The 19660-nt window shown below is 54.9% G+C and overlaps 1 protein-coding gene across 1 annotated transcript; it reads left to right on the top strand.

Annotated features, from left to right (window-relative positions):
• Nucleotides 1-14282: 14282 nt before the first annotated feature.
• LOC122493939 (interferon-inducible GTPase 5) lies at nt 14283-17435 on the top strand. The gene is made up of 2 exons (XM_043598698.1): nt 14283-14380; nt 15869-17435. The coding sequence occupies exon 2, from the start codon at nt 15973-15975 to the stop codon at nt 17365-17367; it is 1395 nt and encodes a 464-aa protein (XP_043454633.1). The 5' UTR covers nt 14283-14380; nt 15869-15972; the 3' UTR covers nt 17368-17435.
• The last annotated feature ends 2225 nt before the right edge of the window (nt 17436-19660 follow it).

Genomic DNA, 19660 nt, shown 5'->3' with positions numbered 1-19660 from the left:
TCAACCCCGCTTGCTTCCCACCTCGCTAGAGGGCGCCCTGGCTCCCCGCCCCCTTCCACGTTTCTAGGCCTGGAAGCTTCTGGTGAGAAAAGTCAGGACTGAGCCTCCTCCCTCAGACTAAGGGCTTCCCCAAGGCAAGTCCTCTTTCTTAACACCAGGGTCGCGAAGGATGTAGCTCCTCCCTCCTACTAGGCTGTACTTCTCAGACCTCAGACTAGAGAGGCCTCTGCGGACACACAATCTTCATATGGGGGGGGGGGGTGCAAGGACTAAGCCTCTTTCCTCAAACTAGGGGGTCTCCAACACCTGGCCATTCCCTTAGACTAGGGCTGTGTCTGTTTTCCTGAACATTGGGAAACAGCCCCTTCTGTCTTCCTCTTTAGGGTTTAGCAAAGTCCTGGGCAGCCAGGATGGGGCTTAAGGACCAAATACACCCCCTTCCCAGGCTTGTAGAGCAGCCCATTCTATTCCCACCAGGGGCCCTCTTCTATCTGGGTTCAGCCTCCCCTCTGTAACCAAATCTGAATGAACCACATCCCACAATACCAAGTGGCTTGGGTTTCCTTCTTCTGACTTCCGAAGCCTCAAACAGGGCCTTGATGTGGTCTACTCTCTCTCCTCTGGGGATTCTGGGACCTGAGGGGTCCTGCAGTTGACCGTGTCTAGCAGCCAAGGTGGGCGTGAGAGCAAATGCTCAGTCTGGAGTGAGTGTTTTTATTTTATTTTATTTTATTTTATTTTTTATTTTACATTTATCTAAATGTAATCTGGAGTAGGACCTGAGAATCTGCATTTCTTTCTTTTTTAATGTTTATTTCTTTTTGAGAGAGAGAGTGTGAGTAGAGGAGGAGCAGAGAGAGAAGCAGACACAGAATCCGAAGCAGGCTCCAGGCTCTGGGCTGTCAGCCCGGAGTCCAACTCGGGGCTTGAACTTGTGAACTGCAAGGTCATGACCTGAGCAGAAGTGGGAGGCTTAACTGACTGAGCCCCCCCAGGTGCCCCGTGAGTGTCATTTTAGAGCAAGCATTGGACCCAAAGGATTTAGCTGTGAGGTGAAGATGGGGGTGGGGGGGAGGGCAGGAACCATTTGCTTTTGGCTGAACGTAATACAAAGTCCAACAAAAAGAACTCAAAGCATTCGCATGGCACGAATTGGACAAATATTTACCGATCACAGGCGACACACATGAAGCCCAGTTCTAGACACTGAGGGTGCATAGTAAAGAAAGCTCTCTGCTCTCAGGAGGGCTTATGTTTCAGTGGCAGAGACAGATAATAAACACAGTGCAGGGAAGAGAAATGGGAGGGCTGTAGAAGGGGTGTGGTTTTGTTTGTTTGTTTGTTTGTTTTTTGAGAGGTCTCAGGAAGGCGACATCTGAGCAGAGGGCCATGCGGATGTGTGGGGTGTGGATGGGGGCACCCCAGGCAGAGGGAGCTGTAGGGGCGGAGGCCCCGAGGAAGGAGCACTAAGGAATACCTAATAGACAACTGGACAGAGAGAATGGAGGTAGGGGTACCCAGGGGTCATTCATTCCACAGGTCAGAGGAGCCACTGAAGACCCATCTTGCTGCCCTGCCGCCCTCAGTATGTGGGTGTCTGCACGATGATGGCTGTAGCTGCAGCATCATGCCCTCATGCAACCATATCCAAAGCTGGAAGAGGTGGCCTCCGTTCTGGTCTTCCCAGAAACCCCGTCCCCTGGCAGACTTTCCCCGTGTCCGTTGTCCAGAATGGAGCCAGCCAATCCCTGTCAAGGTGATGGCAATCCCAGTTGCCTTTGTCTAATCCAGAGTCAGTCTCTGAGGTTGACAGAGCCCCCAGCCCCCTCATTAGGTACATGGCTGCCCCCAGCTTCTGCACAAACTAGGGTTCTGTTAGCAAAGAAGAATCGGGGGATAGACGAACAGGGGTCAGCGAGGAAAAGAAAAGCAACCTAGGTGTTTCAACAGGGGCTCAATAAGGGGGGTTGAGTACATAATGCTGGAAGGACCAGGAGAGCAAAAGAGGGAAGGAAGGGGAGCTGGAGAGCAGTGAGGAAGAAAGGGAGATATTCCAGGCACAAATCACTCCAACACCAACCGGCATAAAACAACTCAGGAGTAGGAGTTTGGGGATGGCCTGTGTCTGCTGCATGATGTGCATTAGCTGGGGTGGTTTGAGGCCGTCTGGAGGCGCATCCACTCACAACTTTGACGGTTGATGCGGGCTGCTGCCTGAGACCTTTGGGGGGCTATATATAGCTGGACACCTCCAGGGGGCTTCACTGCATGGCTTGGACTTGCTCACAACATGCGGTCTTGGCTTGTGGGAGGTAGAATTCTAAGCCCCCCCCCCCCGCCCCCACCAATTTCCACCCTAATCCCTGGGACCGTGAAGGTGATGAGATTCAACACGTGTGACAATATGTGATATGCCAAAAGGGATTTGCAGATGTAATTAGATTTGCAGATGAGTTGATTTTGAGATCATCAAAGAGGTGATGGGGGGGTGGTGCTTCATCTACTCACATAAGCCCTTGAAAAGCAGAGAGTTTTCGCTGGCTGGTAGCAGAAGTCAGATTTGAAGCACGAAGAGGATGATGTGGCATTGCTGGTTTAAAGTTGGAGGGGGTTATGTGGAAAGGACCCAGGAGCAGCAGCCCCCAGGGGCCAAGAGTGACCCCCAGCCGAGAGCCAGCAAGAACATGGGGACCTCGGTCCTACGAACACAAGGAACTGGATTCTGCCAAGAACCGAGTGAGCCCGAAAGAGGATCCCAAGCCCCAGATAAGAGCCCAGCCCAGCCAAGACCTTGCTTTCAGCCTCGCGAGGTCCTAAGCAGAGAACCCAGCTGAGCCCACCCCTACTTTTGACCTCCAGAACTGTGAGATTCTTAACAGGCACTATTTTAAGTGGATCAATCTGGGGTGATTTGTTACTCAGCCATAGATGCCCCTGGGTGAGCATCCCATGAGAGAGAAACCGTGCTGCCCACTATGACCTGGGCTCGGAGGTCGAAAAGCACCCCTTCAGCTATGCTGTATTCGTCCAGGTTCAAGGGAAGAGGAGACAGCGTCCACTCTTGATGGCGAGTGACAGTCACAAGGTTCCACGGCAAGTGACAGTCACAAGGTTCTGAAAGAGCATATAGATACTGGCGTGGTCTTTTTTTTTTTTTTTTTTTTTTTGAGAATTGCAATTTCCATAGGAAGCGCCCCAGAGACTAGCAAATGCAGGAAGCAGCTCCCACGTCCAGGGCTGGGGAAGCCAAAGGGAGCAGGTGGTCTTAGCACAAGTGAGGAGCCCCCTTGCTGCTGTACTGCGGGCGGCTTGTCCCGGAACCACGGATGGGGGGGGGGGGGGGTTGCTGTGTGGCCAGGGCTGGGGCCACACAGGAGGCATCACAGCCAGATCCATGGATGCTGCCAGAAGCAGGGGTGGGGGAAGGCCTGTTTTACCCCCTGACCTGGAGTGCTTCCCGTTTGCAGAAGTCAGGTGGCAAAGGAGCCTGGGAAATGTAGTTTTCAAACTCCCAGCCTCAGCATTACAGGGCAGAGAGGGGTGGACACTGAGGGACGCTAAGGGGCCCCAGGCAAATAACAGTGACGTTGGGCAGGTCCCTTCCTCTGTCTCAGCCCCAGTTTCTTCATCTGTAAAATGGGAGTAGTCAATGCTCCTGGAAAAGGGAATGTCTACAGATAGTACTCAGCAGATAATAAGCGTTCGGCGAATGGGAGTTGTTAAAATGCTGCTTAGCTTAGCTTAGGCTGCCGTAACCAAACACCACAGACTCGGCGGCTTACACAACACACATCTGCTCACAATTCTGGAGGGCAGGGGGTCAGTGTGGTTGGGCTTCGGTGAGGCCCCCTCCTCCTGGTTTCCAGACCCACCCTTTTCTCACTTTGTCCTCGCATGGCAGAGACAGGGAGCCCGTTCTGGTCTTTCCTCCTTTCCTGCAAGGACACTAATTATCTCCGAGGCTCCACTTCCAAATACCATCACGTTGTGGGGCTAGGGCGTCACCATATGAATTCGGGTGGCGGAGGGGCGGGGACACAAACATTCAGTGGCTAACAGTGTTGGGAGGAAAAAGGAAGTACTGTTTGTAGTGAGACCATGTTGGGTGTTTCATATCATTTATCTTATTTAATACCCTATGATGTAGGCATTATAGACGGTCCTTCTGCAGATGAGGGACAGAGACCTCTGAGTCTCCAACCTCCAGGTCCCGCATCAAGAAGCTGGACTCATCTGTGGCTACTGACTCATGATTCCCGTGGACTGAAGTGTCACCAGGCCCAGTGTTGCAGGATGGGGACGTCCTTGTAGGGACTCTGAAGGTGAGGGCAGAAGCAGCATCATGAGTCGGTTCTGGGCGGAAGTCTGTTCTGTCCGCCATGATGTCTGCAAGGTGCCAGACAGAATCCATCAGCCCTACGCGCAGGTGACATGCCGCGAGAACGGGAAGTAAACTGTGTTGCTGTCGCAAGCCACCAAGAGGTCGGGCTGTTTGTTGCTGTGGCATCATCTGGCCCATTCTGATTAGTATAGAGATCACAAAGGGAACTGAAGGCCCCACGTGGGGCCAGAGTTCCCACGTCTAGGGAACCCAAACCGCTGCCCTAGAGGGGGCAGTGGTTAAGATCTCTGGACTCAGACCCGGGTTCGTAGGGTGACTTTGCAAGTTCTCTGTGGTGCGACCTTGGAAAAGTCTCGTAACGTCTCTGAGCTTCATGTTCCCATTTGGCACAGGGAGATATTAGTAGGTTGACCTTCCGGGGTGCCTGGATGGCTAAGTCACTTAAGCTTCTGACTCTTGGTTTCGGCTTAGGTCATGATCTCATGAATCGTGGGTTCGAGCCCCACATGGGGCTCCCAGCCTGCTTGGGATTCTCTCTCTCTCTCTCTCTCTCTGCCTCTCCCGCATTCATTCTCTCTCTCTCTCTCTCTCTAAATGAATAAATAGGTGCAACTGGGTGACTCAGTTGGTTAAGCTTCCCACTTCGGCTCAGGTCATGATCTCACAGTTTGTGGGTTCAAGCCCCACATCGGTCTCTGTGCCAACAGCTCAGAGCCTGGAGCCTGCTTCAGATTCTATGTCTTTCTCTCTCTCTGCCCCTCCCCCACTCGTGCCCTCTCTCTCTCTCTCTCTCTCTCTCTCTCTCTCCAAAATAGATAAACACACAAAAAATCAAAATGCATAAATAAACTGAAAAGAAATAGTTTGACCTCCCATTGTCATAAGGTGTGCAAAGCATAAGGCTTGGCATGTCCTAAACTTTCAAAAGCTGGAAGCAGTCGTCTCCCAGGGTGTTAATCATCGTGACAGCTGTCCTGTTATTTGCCCATATTGTGTAAAAGAGGAAACTGAGGCTCGCAGGAGAAAGGAAGGACGGCTAGTAAGTGGCAGCTGTGGGATTTGAACCCACATCTGCCTGACTCTAGAGGATGAACTTTTCCCCCGTTAAACACTGAGGAAATGTCAACACACGTGCAAAAGTAGAGGAAATAGTGCAATGAACCTTCAAGTGTCTACCCCCCTGCCTCCACAGCCCCTGTGTCAAAAATTATCCACATTCTGCCAATTATCTCTTCTTTCCCTTCCTCTTCCTCCTTCCCTCCCTCCCTCCTCTCCTCCATATCTTCCTTTCCTCCTCTTCCCTCCATCTGTCTTCTCTTCCTCCCCCCCTTCCTTCCTCCTCCCCCCTCCTCCCTTCCTTCTGCTTTGTGCTGACTAGTTCTAAAACAAATCCCAGACATCACATTTCACCCAGAAATACTTCAGCGGGCCTCAGAGCCTGCACGCATAACCTCTGCATTACGTGTCCTTCCTGGGAGAGCGAATGGACTAGAATAGAGCAGCCGAGAGCTTCCCTGACCTGCCTCCATCCATTAGCAAAGGACCCCGGAATGTCCTCGGCCTCCAGGGGAGATCCCCCCTCGCCCCCGCGGGGCTGTGGTATTCTTCTCAAGTCCTCACAGAAAAATCATATCAGAAGTGCCTCCTTCCATGTGCAGACGAGAGTCACAGCAAAGAGAGGGACGGCGGTCAAGAGTGTGGACTCTGGTACCAGTCTGTCCGGGTTCAAACACCGGCTTTGCCGGCTACTAGTTTTGTGACCTTGGGTGATGACCATACGTGCACAGAAGTCAGAGTTCAATACAAGTAAATAATAGCCTTTAAAAAAAATGTGTATTTATTTTGAGAGGGGGCGGGAGGGGCAGAGAGAGAGAGAGAGAGAGAGAGAGAGAGAAAGAATCCCAAGCAGGCTTGCAGGGTCAGCACAGAGCCCGGCCTGGGGCTTGAACTCGCGAAACTGTGAGATCATGACCGAAGCCAAAACCAAGAGTCAGGTGCTTAACCGACTGAGCCCTCCAGCCACCCCTCCCTCCCATGTCAAAAAACCCCCTTGTATACCACAATACGCATGGACGTGTGTGTATGTATCTACACATACACTGATATCTGATATCAACGTGTGCATATGTATGTATTTGTATGTATTTATGTATAGAATGTCTATATGGGAATATTTGACTTTGGGGAATAACAGAAGGAGCTCCGTGAGGCTCTTACCATGAAATCCCAGGGAAGGGGGAGGTCTGTGGGGAGAGTCTACGGGGAAGAAAGGGGGAGAACAGAGAAAAGGAAAAGGGAAAAATTTCAAAGCATGGACATTTGTAGGAATATTACAGGTATCATGTTCTGGGACGCCGGGGTGGCTCAGTCGGGTAAGTGTCTAACTTCGGCTCAGGTCATGATCTCACGGTTTGTGAGTTCGGCTTGTGAGTTCGAGCCCTGTGTCGGGGGCTGAGCTGTCGGCACAGAGCCTGGAGCCCGCTTCGGAGTCTGTGTCTCCCTCTCTCTCTGCCCTCCACCACTCATGCTCTGTCTCTCTCAAAAATAAATAAACATTAAAAAAAAAAATTTTTTTTTAAAGGAAAAAGCAAGTACCGCGTTCAAGGTAGCGCTTGTCTCAGGAGAGGAAAGACGGGTGAAAGGCGTGTGGTCAGGGAAGGGGCCGCTGGGGATTGTAGCTGTTTTGATGCTTTTTGTCCACTGAGCACTGAGATGTTACTTATACTCTATTTGTTTTTGTATGTTCTAAGTAATTTGTAACACATTAAAAAAAAAACTTGAATAATATACTCAGGATTTAGAGGAAATCAGGAATGTACAATGGAATTAAACTCTCGGCCTGGCTAGCCACCCCTCCCCCACCCCCACCCACCCTCCCCACCGACTCCAGGCTCATGGTCATCAGATAAGCATTTCCTGAGCACCTCTGCAGGCTCCCAGTTCAGCCGAGGTGGGTCATATCCTGGCCCCATCCCCTGGGCCTCCAATCTCACAGAAACATCGTCTTCCTTCCTCGCCTCCCCCCCTCCGCCTCCACCCCACGTTTCTCTGCATCTGCACCTTAGAGCAGACATCCTCTAGACAGGAGACCGTACTGGGTAGCAGGAAGAAAGGAGCTTTTGGGGCCAAACACACATCCGCGCTGTGTGACCCAAAGGCCGCTCCCCCTCCCCAGTGATAATAGTTAAAGGCTATTATTTGGGGCGCCTGGGTAGCTCAGTTGGTTGAGTCTGACTCTTGGTTTTGGCTCAGGTCATGATCTCATGGTTTGTGGGTTCGAGCCCTGGGTTGGGCTCTGCTCTGGCAGGCAGTGTAGAGTCCGCTTGGGATTTTCTGTCTCTGCCCTTCCTCTCCACAAAAGAAAGAGAGTGGCGGTGGGGGGGGCAGGCAGAGAGAGAGAGGAGGACAGAGGATCTGAAGCGGGTTCTGTGCTGACAGCAGAGAGCCTGATGTGGGGCTGGAACTCATGAACCATGAGATCATGACCTCAGCTGAAACCAAGAGGTGGACACTTAACAGATTGAGCCACCCAGGTGCCCCTAAAAAATGTCAGATGCATTTTAAAAGTTTGCATGATTTATCCCTTCAATGCATTGAAAGACAATTCTAAAATATATAATGAAATGGAATAGAAAGTTAAAAATGAAAAGACACAGTGAATAGGGGAGGGGTGGGAATTCAAGGAGCATCTTCCCCTGCCTTTCTTGGTGTCACATTTACCCAGGTGAAGTCTCCTGGACACCCCTTCTCCCCGACAGACTCCAGGAAGCGGTCAGTTAAATCACTTCAGCCCTCAAACGTCTAGGAGATAGATTTTCAGGAGAAGGGATGTGGGCCGGAGGGAACGAATGTATTTAATTCATTAATGGGTGTTGCCAGCCTGGCCTCAAGTGTTTCTTCTTTAGCCTGACCTCATGAGGGCCACCTGATTCTCTCCTGCAACCAGACCTTGACTTCCCAGCCCTCCCCCTTTGCCTACCACCTTCAAGAAACAGCCCTTCCCTATCTCTCGGCTTCCGACCAATGCTGTGCTGAGCCATAGCAGAGCCTGATGAAAAAGGCCCTGTATACTTGCTTTGGGTTCTTTTTTAATGGTCATTACTTTTCCAGAACACTAAAGTAGTTGAAAAAAATATTGAAACAATATAAACGGAGTATATTAAAACTCATGATATTTTTAGTTAATGTATTTCTACCAAGACAGAATTTAACATAATTTTATTTCACTGTAAGTCAATTAAAACTTATTTATTAAAAAAATTTTTTTAACATTTATTTATTTTTGCGAGACACAGAGAGACAGAGCACCAGTGGGGGAGGGAAAGAGAGAGAGAGAGAGAGAGAGACTCAGAATCCGGAGCAGGCTCCAGGCTCTGAGCTGTCAGCCCAGAGCCTGATGCAGGGCTTGAACTCACAGACGGCAAGATCCTGACCTGAGCCGAAGTCGGACGCTTAACCGACTGAGTCACCCAGGTGCCCCATAAAGCCATGTTTTAGGCCACTAAATGGCCAAGTGATTTGGGGGAGGGAGTGTGCTATTTTTGATAGAGTGGTCTGGTAAGGCCTGTCTGAGAAAGTGACATTGTATTTGAGCAGAGGTCTGAGTGAAGTAAGGAAACAAACCATGGAGACATCACGGGGAAGAGGGCATGGAAGTGCAAAGGTCCTGAGGCAGAACTGAGTCTAATGTGTCTGAGGGAGAATCACGGTGGCTGGTGTGGCCGGAGCAGAGTGAGCAAGGAGAGAGTTCTAGGAGATGAGGTCTGTGAGGCAGTCAGGCCCCAGATCTCATGATAGACCACAGTGAGGATGTACACACCCATTACCCGGGAGGGCGTCAAAGGCCTTCTGGGGAGGGTCATGAGAGGAGGCCAGGGATGAGGCAGGCATCCTTCTGCACTCAGTGACACAGTTTGGTCAGAACTAGGGCCAGGACTACAGCCAACAAGTGAGACACTGGCCTTGGGTGCAAAATTGAAGGGAGTGTCAAAAAACTCAATTAGCGAGATAAACGATACTGTAATGTAATACTTTTTTCAAGACATAGCAAAAAATCCATGCTATTTCGATGAACAAGATACCGACATTTTAAATAAAGACCAGCACCTGTGCTGAGCCATGTTGGTGCCTGAAGCAAAAGGCAAAACAGGCCCCCCTGGCTTTGACGGAAAGGAACCCATGAACAATATTTTCAAAACCTGCGTCTCGGCCTATCGCCTTTTCAGCTGAGAGAATTTTCATGCTTGACAGTTTCTCTTGACCAAATGATGATGTTAAATAAGCTTTAATCGGGGCGCCTGGGTGGCTCAGTTGGTTAAGCCTCCGCCTTCGGCTCAGGTCAGGCTCTCATGGCTTGTGAGTTCGAGCCCTGCCCCGGACTCTGTGCTGACTGCTCAGCTTGGGATTCTGTGCCTCCCCCCTTCTCTCTGCCCCTCCCCTGCTTGCTCTCCGTCCGTCTGTCTCTCAAAATATTAAAAAATATTAAAAAAAAAACCACAATGCTTTATTATTTCCCACAGGTCCGTGCGCTGGCTGAGCTCAGCTGTTTCTTCCGCTCCCATGTAGCTGGGGTCGCTGTCGTGGCTGCAGTCAGCTGGAGGTCAGTTAGGGCTTGAAGGTCCTAAGGTGGCTTCAGGCTCATCTCCACGGGGGTCTCTCCAGCAGGACCTCACCATGGTAGCTCGGGCTCTGAGAAGGAGAAAGCAGAAGTTGCCCCCTCTTAAGGCCTGAGCTTGGAAGTTCTAGAATGTCCCTTGTGCTACATACCATTGATCAGAGCAAGTCATGAGGCCAGCCCAGGTTCAAGGGGAGAGGACAGAGACTCCCGCTCTTGGTGGGAAGAGGGGCATGTGCCTCCAGGGACGGGAGAAATTGTTGGTGGCCACCGCGACAGGCAATCCACCAACCTTACAACTCGCTTTCTTGTTTTTATTTTTTTTTTCCTTCATACTATTTGACACGATCTTATTTTCGTTTATTATCTTTCATCTCTCACAAGATATAAGCTCCATGAGGGCAAGGGCCATCTGTGTGTCAGTTCCTACCGCTGTATCTAGCCAGTGTGTATTTGAATGAATGAATGAATCCCTAGGGACTAACTTCAGGTTTCCTCGGGTTCGTGGCGAATGGAGAGAAGGTGAAGGCCACATGTGTAGACATCCCTCGGGAAGTGCTTCAGGTGTTCAGGAAGTGTGTGTGCATAGTGAGTGAACTTTCCCCAGGAAGCCTTCCCTGACACCTCCCCACCTCGAGCTGGGTCAGTCACCCCCTTGGCTCTCACACTTGTCTGGGCAACTCCATCCCTACTCGACACCGTCAGGAGAGGGGTCTGTGTCCCTCATGGATTCTGAGTCCCATGGGGACAAGGCCGGAGCTGTCTTCGGTCACTGCTGCGTTCTGAACATCGAACCTACTGGGTCCTTGGCACACAGTAGGCATATGCCTCCCCGTAGGAAAGGACTGTGTCTGTCATTGCTGTGTTCCCAGCCTGGCAGGCACAGAATGGACACTCAGGAACCCCCTTCACTGATTCTCAGAGGTACTCCCCCCCGCCCCCATGTTTTAGCAATGTTGACACCCGGGAGAGTCGCGGATGGCACCTTACCGTCACTGTCAGCCATCCCGGGGTCAGACTCTGCGGTTAGGAGGACAGCTTAGCCACTCTGTTTCTCACGCACGAGCGATGCACGCGAGGGACACACGGTACAAAGATCTGTATTTTCTAAGTATGCCTACAAAGAGTAAGCGTGGAATAAACATTTTAAGACCTACGGAAATCCCGTGTGATGCTTGTATCGGCAGCAAATTTTCCCCTCGTCGGTGGGACAGAAAATGGTGCCTGTGACAACCAGGGGCACCTTAGGTCTGATCATCTAGGGGACCCGTGGAAAGAGCGAATGCATGAATGTGTTCATCTCGTTTGTGTGTGTCTTCCTCTCTCCTCCAACCTCAGCTCCTGGGGTTTATGTCTGTCAGAGGATGTGGCCGGGGGGTGTGGGGGGGGGTGGGAGAACAGAATACTGGTCCCAGTTAAATGAGCTGCTTCATCCGACGGGTTTCACACAGCGCCTGCCACTTTGTAAACACTAAGGGAACCCTCTGCCTTGTGTGTGATCACGTCGGCCTCCTCCAACAGCCTGTGAAGTGTCCTTCACACCTGTGGACCAGTCCCGGGACTGGCCGAGGGTCAGGTCTAAGCAAATGGTCGCGGAATGACCAAGTAACAGACTGCGTGAATTCCTGGGTGAATGAGAGCCCTCTGTCAATTCAGGGTCCTTGCACAGGGCCGGTCCTGTGGCCTGGGATGCAACTTCCTAGCAGGCTATCAGGCTCCCACCTCTCAGCTCAGGTGCCCTCTCTTCCAGGAAGCCCTCCCTGACTCCCAGGCTGGGTCAGGTATCCCCTTTGTGTTCCCATGGCCCTCCAGGGTCCCCCATCCTGGGTCTGGGTCCTCACTGTCTGTGGGTGGATGTGACTCCCGCATGGGCCTGTGAGCCCCTGAGGGTAGAGCCTGGGTCTGCCACACTTCTGGCTGGGCTCCCCAGATCAGGAGCAGGGGCCGCATGAATGAGGGTCATGGATAGTGAGGTGGGCTTCGGGGACACGACCTGTGTGCGTGGTCTGCGTGCAGTTGAGTCTCTCCCGGTCTGCGGGTCTGTATGTGCCTGAACGTGAGTCGGCTGAACCTTGTATTTGCCGGAGTTTAGCTTTTCCGTAATTTGAGAGTCTGTGTCTCTGCTTTCCTTCTTAGGCCGGGGGTGCAGGTCTGTGACTCTAGGGGAGGGGTCCAGGTCTGTGTGTCTGGTGTCTGGGAATGTCTGAAAAGATATATTTTTTGAAGTTTGCTCATTTATCTGGAGGGGGGGGGAGTGGGCAGAGAGAAGGAGAGAGAGAATCCCAAGCAGGATCCGCACTGTCAACACAGAGCCGGACGCAGGGCTCGAACTCACGAACTATGAGATCATGACCTGAGCCGAGGTCAAGAGTCAGATGCTTAACTGACTGAGCCACCCAGGCTCCCTTGTCCGAAAATACTTTTTAATCTCCGGGTCTCTGGGTACTTCTGTCAGTCACCGAGTGTGTGAGTGAGTCCATCAGCCAGTGGTCTGCGTTTCTCTTTCTCTCTGTGGCTGAAGAATTCTGGACCGTGTGGTTGGCAAACCATTCTTTCCTTTTTTCTAAATAATTTTTTAAATGTTTACTTATTTTTGAGAGAGAGAGAGAGAGAGAGCGAGCGAGCATGGGTGGGGTAGGGGCAGAGAGAGAGGGAGACACAGAATCCGAAGCAGGCTCCAGGCTCCGAGCTGTCAGCACAGAGCCCAACGTGGGGCTTGAACCCACAAACTGTGGTATCATGACCTGAGCCGAAGTCGGGCATTTAACCATCTGAGCCACCCTGGCACCCCAATGTTTATTTATTCTTGAGAGAGAGAGAGTGAGCGGGTGAGGAGCAGAGAGAGAGGGAAACACAGAATCCGAAGCAGGCTCCAGGCGCTAAGCTGTCAGCAGAGGGCCCAATGCGGGGCTCGAATTCATGAACCGTGAGATCATGACCTGAGCTAAAGTTGGAAGCTTAACTGACTGAGCCCCCCAGGTGCTCCAGACCATTCTCTCCTTGACTCTTGGTGTGGCCTTGAGCTGGTCTAGTCCCTTACCGGACATCCGTCTCCTCCTGAAGTTGTTCCCCCAGGTTCCTTTCCAGAACTGACCTTCAGATCCATCCTTGGGTAGGAGGGGCCTCTGGGGACACCCCAGGAAATGGGGGAGGGGAGGGTCCGTGGAACTAGGCCTGGGCAGAGAAGAGGCTTGGGGGGTGGATGGGGTGGACATGGTCCTACAAGGACTTGAGAGCTGGGTGTGTGTGTGTGTGTGTGTGTGTGCGCGCGCACACACACTTGGATGTTGCGGAGATGGAGGCTGGAGTTTGGGGGAGCGGGGTGTCCCCCGGTGGCTGGGGTTCAGGGCGTCTTGGTCTCTAGACCTTCAGCCCCTTCCCTGTGTCTGTTTCCTCCTCTCTGTAACCTGTCTTTCCTTGGTTCTCTCTGACGTGGTGTCTCCTCCCTTCTGTCTTCTTGCCCGACTTTCCCTCCGATTTTTTCCTGGGGGGGTCTCCTTCCACACCCCAACTCTCCCCGTCTCGGGGGCCTTTGCCTCAGCCTCTCTTCTCATTCACATCACTCCCCACTTTGGCCTCCTGGTTTGTCACACTGCTGCCATCTTGGGCGGTGGGTGGTCGTGAGGAAGCAGGGGAGGGAGAGGGCAGAGAGGACCACGGCCTCACACGGAGTTGGCATTGAGCTGGGATTTGAAGGATGGGCTGTGCTGGGCACAGGAGAGGACAGTAAAGCTCTGGGGAGGTAGAGGCCGAGCCCAGGGGCCTGAATACCAGATGCCGAATGGGGGTGTGGCACTGCACCGCAGCTTGTGGGCACCAGACCCGGCCAGGGCCAGGCAGAGGCGTGCCGTGACCGTGGCCGTGGCCGTGGCCGTGGCCGTGACCGTGACCGTGACCGTGTGGGTGGTTTCAGACCTGGCCTCTCCCCGCAGCCAGCGCTGGCGAAGCTAAACCAGCACCCTCAGAGCGTGTGCGACACATCTCAGGGTGGCAGGTGACTAGATGGTGCCGAGAAGGGCACACGAATGATGAATGACACGTTTGGGAAACAGCCCCCCGGAAGGAGAAGAAACAGAGGGCGGGCGGTGAACGGGCTCAGGCTGCGGAGCTGGACCTTGTGCTGAGGGTGATGGAGACAGCGGATGGGCTGTGAACCTGTTGGTGTTAGAGAGAGCTCTCTGCGTCCTTTGTGGGGGACTGAGGGCCCAGTGTGACCGAGAAGGGGGCCCCAGCAGCAGCCAGGGGATGGGGACCCCGCCCTCTGACATCACTGTCGCCGCATTATTGCACTAGGGCTGGCTGGCCAATGAGCTGCTGCTTGCTATTATAATGGGTCCTAGCAACAGGTCTGACCTTGGGCTAACAGGGGAGGAGACCCCACCAGTGGGGAGAGTGTGAGGGGACAGGGAGAGCCTGCAGGGCAGGTGAGTCCCCTGAGGGCAGGGCTCTCTGGCTGGACTCTGTGGGGGAAGGGAGGAAGGGGTTTCCAGGCCCAACACCAGCTCTGTCAGCCCTAGTCCCACCCCAGGGGCCACCCTCCTGTCTGGTCCTGGCCACTGGGACCTGCCCCAGCATTTGCTCTCCTGTCCCTTACTGAGGGGGATAGGGTGCAGGGGCAGCGGGCATAGCGTGGGGGAAATGCCTACACCGGGTGGCAGGGGGGTGGGTAGGACCTGGTGGGAACAGTGTGGGGGGACAGGGACAGCCCAGAACACAGGCAGGGAGGCAAAGACGTGTGGCTGAAGACAGAGGGGCCCTTCGGAGGCATGAGGGAGCCCAGGGACCTGGGTTTGAGTCCCGGCTGGGGACATCACTTGTGTAGTCCGAGCCTCGGTCCCTCTCTGTCTGATGGGGACGGCGATCCCTAGCGTGAACTTAGCTTAGCAACCAGGGCGGGGCGGGGTGTTCGACGAGAAGGACTCCCAGCGTCTGGGCATTCGCCCACGGCAGGCTTCTCCCACCAGCTGAACCCAAGAACGCTGGCCCAGGGCTAGGTACATGGGCTCACGATCGATCGATCGTCACAGCAGCCCCGTGAGGTGGCAAGGTTATCTTCCATGGTGCGGTTGCTGCCCCCTGAGGCTCAGAGAGGGCAGGGTATTGCTCAACGTCACACAGCTAGGAATATTAATCATGATAATCATGGAGTTGCTGCTGATAACAGACTGTCTGCTCTGTGCCAGACAGTATTTCAAGGGCTTTATATGTATCAACTCGCTTAATTCTCAACAACCCAAGGAGGTGGTTTGCTATTATCATAGTTACAGCCTCCTCTTACGGATGAGGGGAGTAAGGCAGGCAGTTTCAAGTCACCTGCCCCGCGTCACTCAGCGCGTATGTGGGGACCCAGGATTTGACTCCAGGTCTGGCTCCAGGGTCTGGGTCCCCTTCACCACCCCTTCCGGCTGCTCCCAACAGCGCTCCCTGCCCGGGCCCGGGTGCTGGGTTTCAGCCCCGCAAAATTTGCGGGGCCCGGTGCAAAATGAAAACACAGGGCCCCTGGTTCAAATATCATTAATCTCGGTCAGTGTCAGCAGAGTATTAAGCCAAGAGCTGGCTGGGCCTTCTAAGCCTGGGGCCCCATGTGGCCGCGTGGGTCCCGAGCTGCTGTCACACTGTTGCTGCTCTTAGGTTATCCTTGAAGGGTCCTGAGCACCTCAGGAGGTAGGTCAGTCACTGTGCCCTTTACGCGGAGAAGCAGACTCAGAGAGCCACCTTATCCTGCCCCAGGTCACACAGCAAGTTAGTGGCAGGGATGGGATGTGAGCCTGGGCCCGTGAGACTCCAGACCGCCCTGCCTCGTGTCAAAAACGTACCCCAGGTTTTTGAGAAGGGGAGGGCTGTGAGGTGCCAGAGGGACTTCCCTTATACCTTCGTGTCTCTCTCTCTCTCTCTCCCTGCCCTGTGCCAAGGCCCAGGAGAAGCCAAGTGCTCCCTTGTACCCCCGCAGACACCGAGGACCACGCGCCCCCGTGACTCTCCCCCCATCCCCGCGCCCTCTGAGCCGCTGGTCACCATGGCGACTTCGAGGTTGCCCGCGGTGCCCGGGGAGGAGGAGACCACCATCCTCATGGCCAAGGAAGAGCTGGAGGCCCTGCGCACCGCCTTCGAGTCGGGCGACATCCCCCAGGCGGCCTCTCGCCTCCGGGAGCTGCTGGCCTCCTCCGATAGCACTCGCCTGGAGGTGGGCGTCACGGGCGAGTCGGGCGCCGGCAAGTCGTCCCTCATCAACGCCCTCCGTGGCCTGGGGGCCGAGGACCCCGGCGCGGCCCTCACCGGCGTCGTGGAGACCACCGTGCAGCCTTCGCCCTACCCGCACCCACAGTTGCCCGACGTGACCCTGTGGGACCTGCCGGGGGCCGGCTCTCCGGGCTGCCCGGCTGACAGGTACCTGAAGCAGGTGGACTTCTGCCACTATGACTTCTTCCTGCTGGTCTCCGCCCGCCGCTGCGGGGCCGTGGAGACCCGCCTGGCCTCCGAGATCCTGCGCCAGGGCAAGAAGTTCTACTTCGTGCGCACCAAGGTGGACGAGGACCTGGCGGCCACGCGCGCCCAGCGGCCCTCGGGCTTCAGCGAGGCGACCGTCCTGCAGGAGATCCGCGACCACTGTGCCGAGCGGCTGCGGGCGGCCGGCGTCGCCGACCCCCGCATCTTCCTCGTGTCCAACCTCTCGCCGGCCCGCTACGACTTCCCGCTGCTCGTGTCCACCTGGGAGCACGACTTGCCGGCCCACCGGCGCCACGCCGGCCTGCTGTCGCTGCCGGACATCTCGCTGGAGGCGCTGCAGAAGAAGAAAGACATGCTCCAGGAGCAGGTGCTCAAGACGGCCCTGGTGTCGGGCGTCATCCAGGCCCTGCCCGTGCCGGGGCTGGCGGCCGCCTACGACGACGCTCTGCTTCTCCGCTCGCTGCGCGGCTACCACCGCAGCTTCGGCCTGGATGACGACTCTCTGGCCAAGCTGGCCGAGCAGGTGGGCAAGCAGGCGGGCGACCTCCGCTCCGTCATCCGGTCCCCGCTGGCCAACGAGGTCTCGCAGGAAACTGTCCTGCGGCTCTACACGCAGTCATCCGACGGCGCCATGCGGGTGGCCCGTGCCTTCGAGAGGGGCATCCCCGTGTTCGGGACGCTGGTGGCCGGGGGCATCAGCTTCGGCGCCGTCTACACCATGCTCCAGGGCTGCCTCAATGAGATGGCCGAGGACGCCCAGCGGGTCCGCATCAAGGCCCTGGAGGAGGACGAGCCCCGGCCTTCGGTCAGCCTAGAGGCGGCGGGTGACAACGGCGTGGAAAAGCGGGTGTCCGGGGAGGGAACCTGCGAGGAGGCCCCGCTCTCCACCCGCCGGAAGCTCGGCCTGCTCCTCAAGTATATCCTCGACAGCTGGAAGAGGCGAGACTTGTTGGAAGACAAGTGACCGCGCAGCCCCTGTCCCCTCGCCTCACCCACAAACCAAGCCTTGACAAAAACCAACCAACCAACCGAAGCTGCTGTAGTGAAATTGAGCGCTGTGGTCGCTGAGGGGCGGGCGTGGAGGGGGCCAGAGCTTGCCATCTTGGGAGGGCGGGGGAGGGGCGGTTTGGAGGGGCCCGAGGAGGCCTGGGCGCCCAAGGCCAAGAGGGATACGCTGACCTGGAAGGGGGGGAATGGAGCTGGGTGGGGAGAGCTTCAAGATCCGGATGGCGGGCCAAGGGCCCCTTGCTGGGATCTCTCTCCCTGGTCCCCTGGTAGCCAAGGGAGATCTGTGGGGCAACCGGACGTCCCGGCCTGGACCCAAGACCGGTGTCAACTGTCAGCCTGTGCGGGTGACTTAGTGGGGACTGGGACTGGCTATGGTACTTATTTTTGTTGCCATTCCTGTCCCTTTCAGAGTAAGCCCAGTGTCCCAAAGGCCGCCTCTGGAGGGGGGGTGGTGGGGCAGCCAATCAGTGCCCAGGTTGGGTACAATGGTGCCTAGCAACCCAGCTAAACAGGGTGGGGGGCTCAGAGCATCCCCAGCCAGCCCTGCTGCCAGTGAGTGATGGTGGGTGTCGGTGGCGGGGGGGAGGGAGGTCCCACGGCCTCGGGCTGGCCTCCGCGTGGAGCCTGGGGTGGTAAAGCTGGTGGGCTCTTTCTCTGCCCGCCAAAGCAGGGAGGGGGGCAGAGGGCGAATCCCGCCACCGCGAACGAGTCGTTTCCGAGGCTTGTGGGAACGTGTGTGGTGACGAGCTTTCTGGTGTGTGTGTGTGTGATTGGGAGGGGCCTTGGTAAGTCTCCGGGGGTGTGACACTGTGGGTCCGAGGTTGTGAACAGCCTGCTGACTGGGGTTACCTGCTGTCTCCGCGTGGGTGTGTGGGTGCACGGATGCTGGGGTTGTCCTGAAAGGCCATGGAACTGATGAGGGGGCGATGGCGGTAGGATTCCTGAGAGCTGCATGGGCTGCGGGTGACACAGGGCATGTGCAACACGTGGATGGGGTGAGGGCATCTGTATCTGCCCAGGGGACCCTGTGAAACCAAACCCCCGGGCACTCCCTTACTCCCTGTTGGCTCTTCGGTAGGAATGCAAAAGTGAATCTGACACCCTCGCACAAGCCTAACCTCACATGCCGAGTCAAGGGTCACATGTGTTTAAAAGATTTGCACGCTACCTGGTTAGGGGCTTTGGACAGGACAAGGGCTGCCCCTAGGCTTTCTGTGGGCTCGAACAAGGGTCACGGATGGGGTCGGATTTAGGTGCAGAGAAAGGCGAGTTTCCAGGAATTCACAAGAAGACCCCGGAGGCTGTGTATAAGGCCGGCGGCGAAGCGGGGACTGTCCTGCGGGGAGGTGGCCTCACCCCTAGGTGCTCACAAATACTGCCTGTGGGTATTCCCAGATCTGGTGGTGATGATTCTAGCCTCATTTGGGGCCTCAAATTACCTTAAACCTAGAAAACCATTCCGGACTAAGACGGGCAGCTTTCCCCCGGAGGGTTAACCAAAGGATTCTTCTCTTCCTGGGACGCCTTCCCACTGGCTGTGCCGGGACTACTTTTGGGTTCACCTGGACTTTTCTGCGCCAAAGAGGGTGTGAGTGGTTACGGTAGGGAAATCCCAGACTCTCAGATACAAGGATAGATGGTCCATTCCAAACCTATTCTCAAAACACAGCCCACATCCCGGTACCTGGGCACCCTCACACACCACCCTGAACACGGGACTCCCTGGCCGTGTGAGCATAGGGTGGGGAGGCTGTATGGCAGAAGGATCAGAGGGAGCCGGTCCATGTCCTGGCTCTGGTGCAGGCTGGACAATCTAGTGACTTTTACCTCCCTGAGCCTCGGTTTCCCTCTCTGTAAAATGGGGACTTAGTGAAATTACGCATGTGGTTAGGACAGTGGCTGGCCCCGGGCAAACGTTAAATGAACACTAACTGCTACCAGCGACGATGAGGGTTCCAGCGCTTAATTACCGCCTTATATGGTTGGTTGTAGTGCCCGGTGCATGGTAAATGCCACAAAAAGTCATTTAAGAATTTGAATTCTAGGAGCACCTGGCTGGCTAGGTCGGTGGAGCGTGCGGCTCTTGATCTTAGGGTTGTGAGTTCGAGCCCCACGTTGGGTGTAGAGATTACTCGAAACTAAAATCTTAACAAAATAACGACCTTGAAGAAAAAAAAGAATTTAAATTCTAGGACCAGAGGGACCGATTCCTAGTCCCAACACTCCATGCACTAGCTGGAGGCCTTGGG

This window comes from Prionailurus bengalensis, chromosome E2 (assembly GCF_016509475.1).
Source record: "Prionailurus bengalensis isolate Pbe53 chromosome E2, Fcat_Pben_1.1_paternal_pri, whole genome shotgun sequence".
NCBI classification, from domain to species: Eukaryota; Metazoa; Chordata; class Mammalia; order Carnivora; family Felidae; genus Prionailurus; species Prionailurus bengalensis.
The sequence above is the reverse complement of the archived record's forward strand: the minus strand, read 5'-3'. Positions and strand labels throughout refer to the sequence as shown.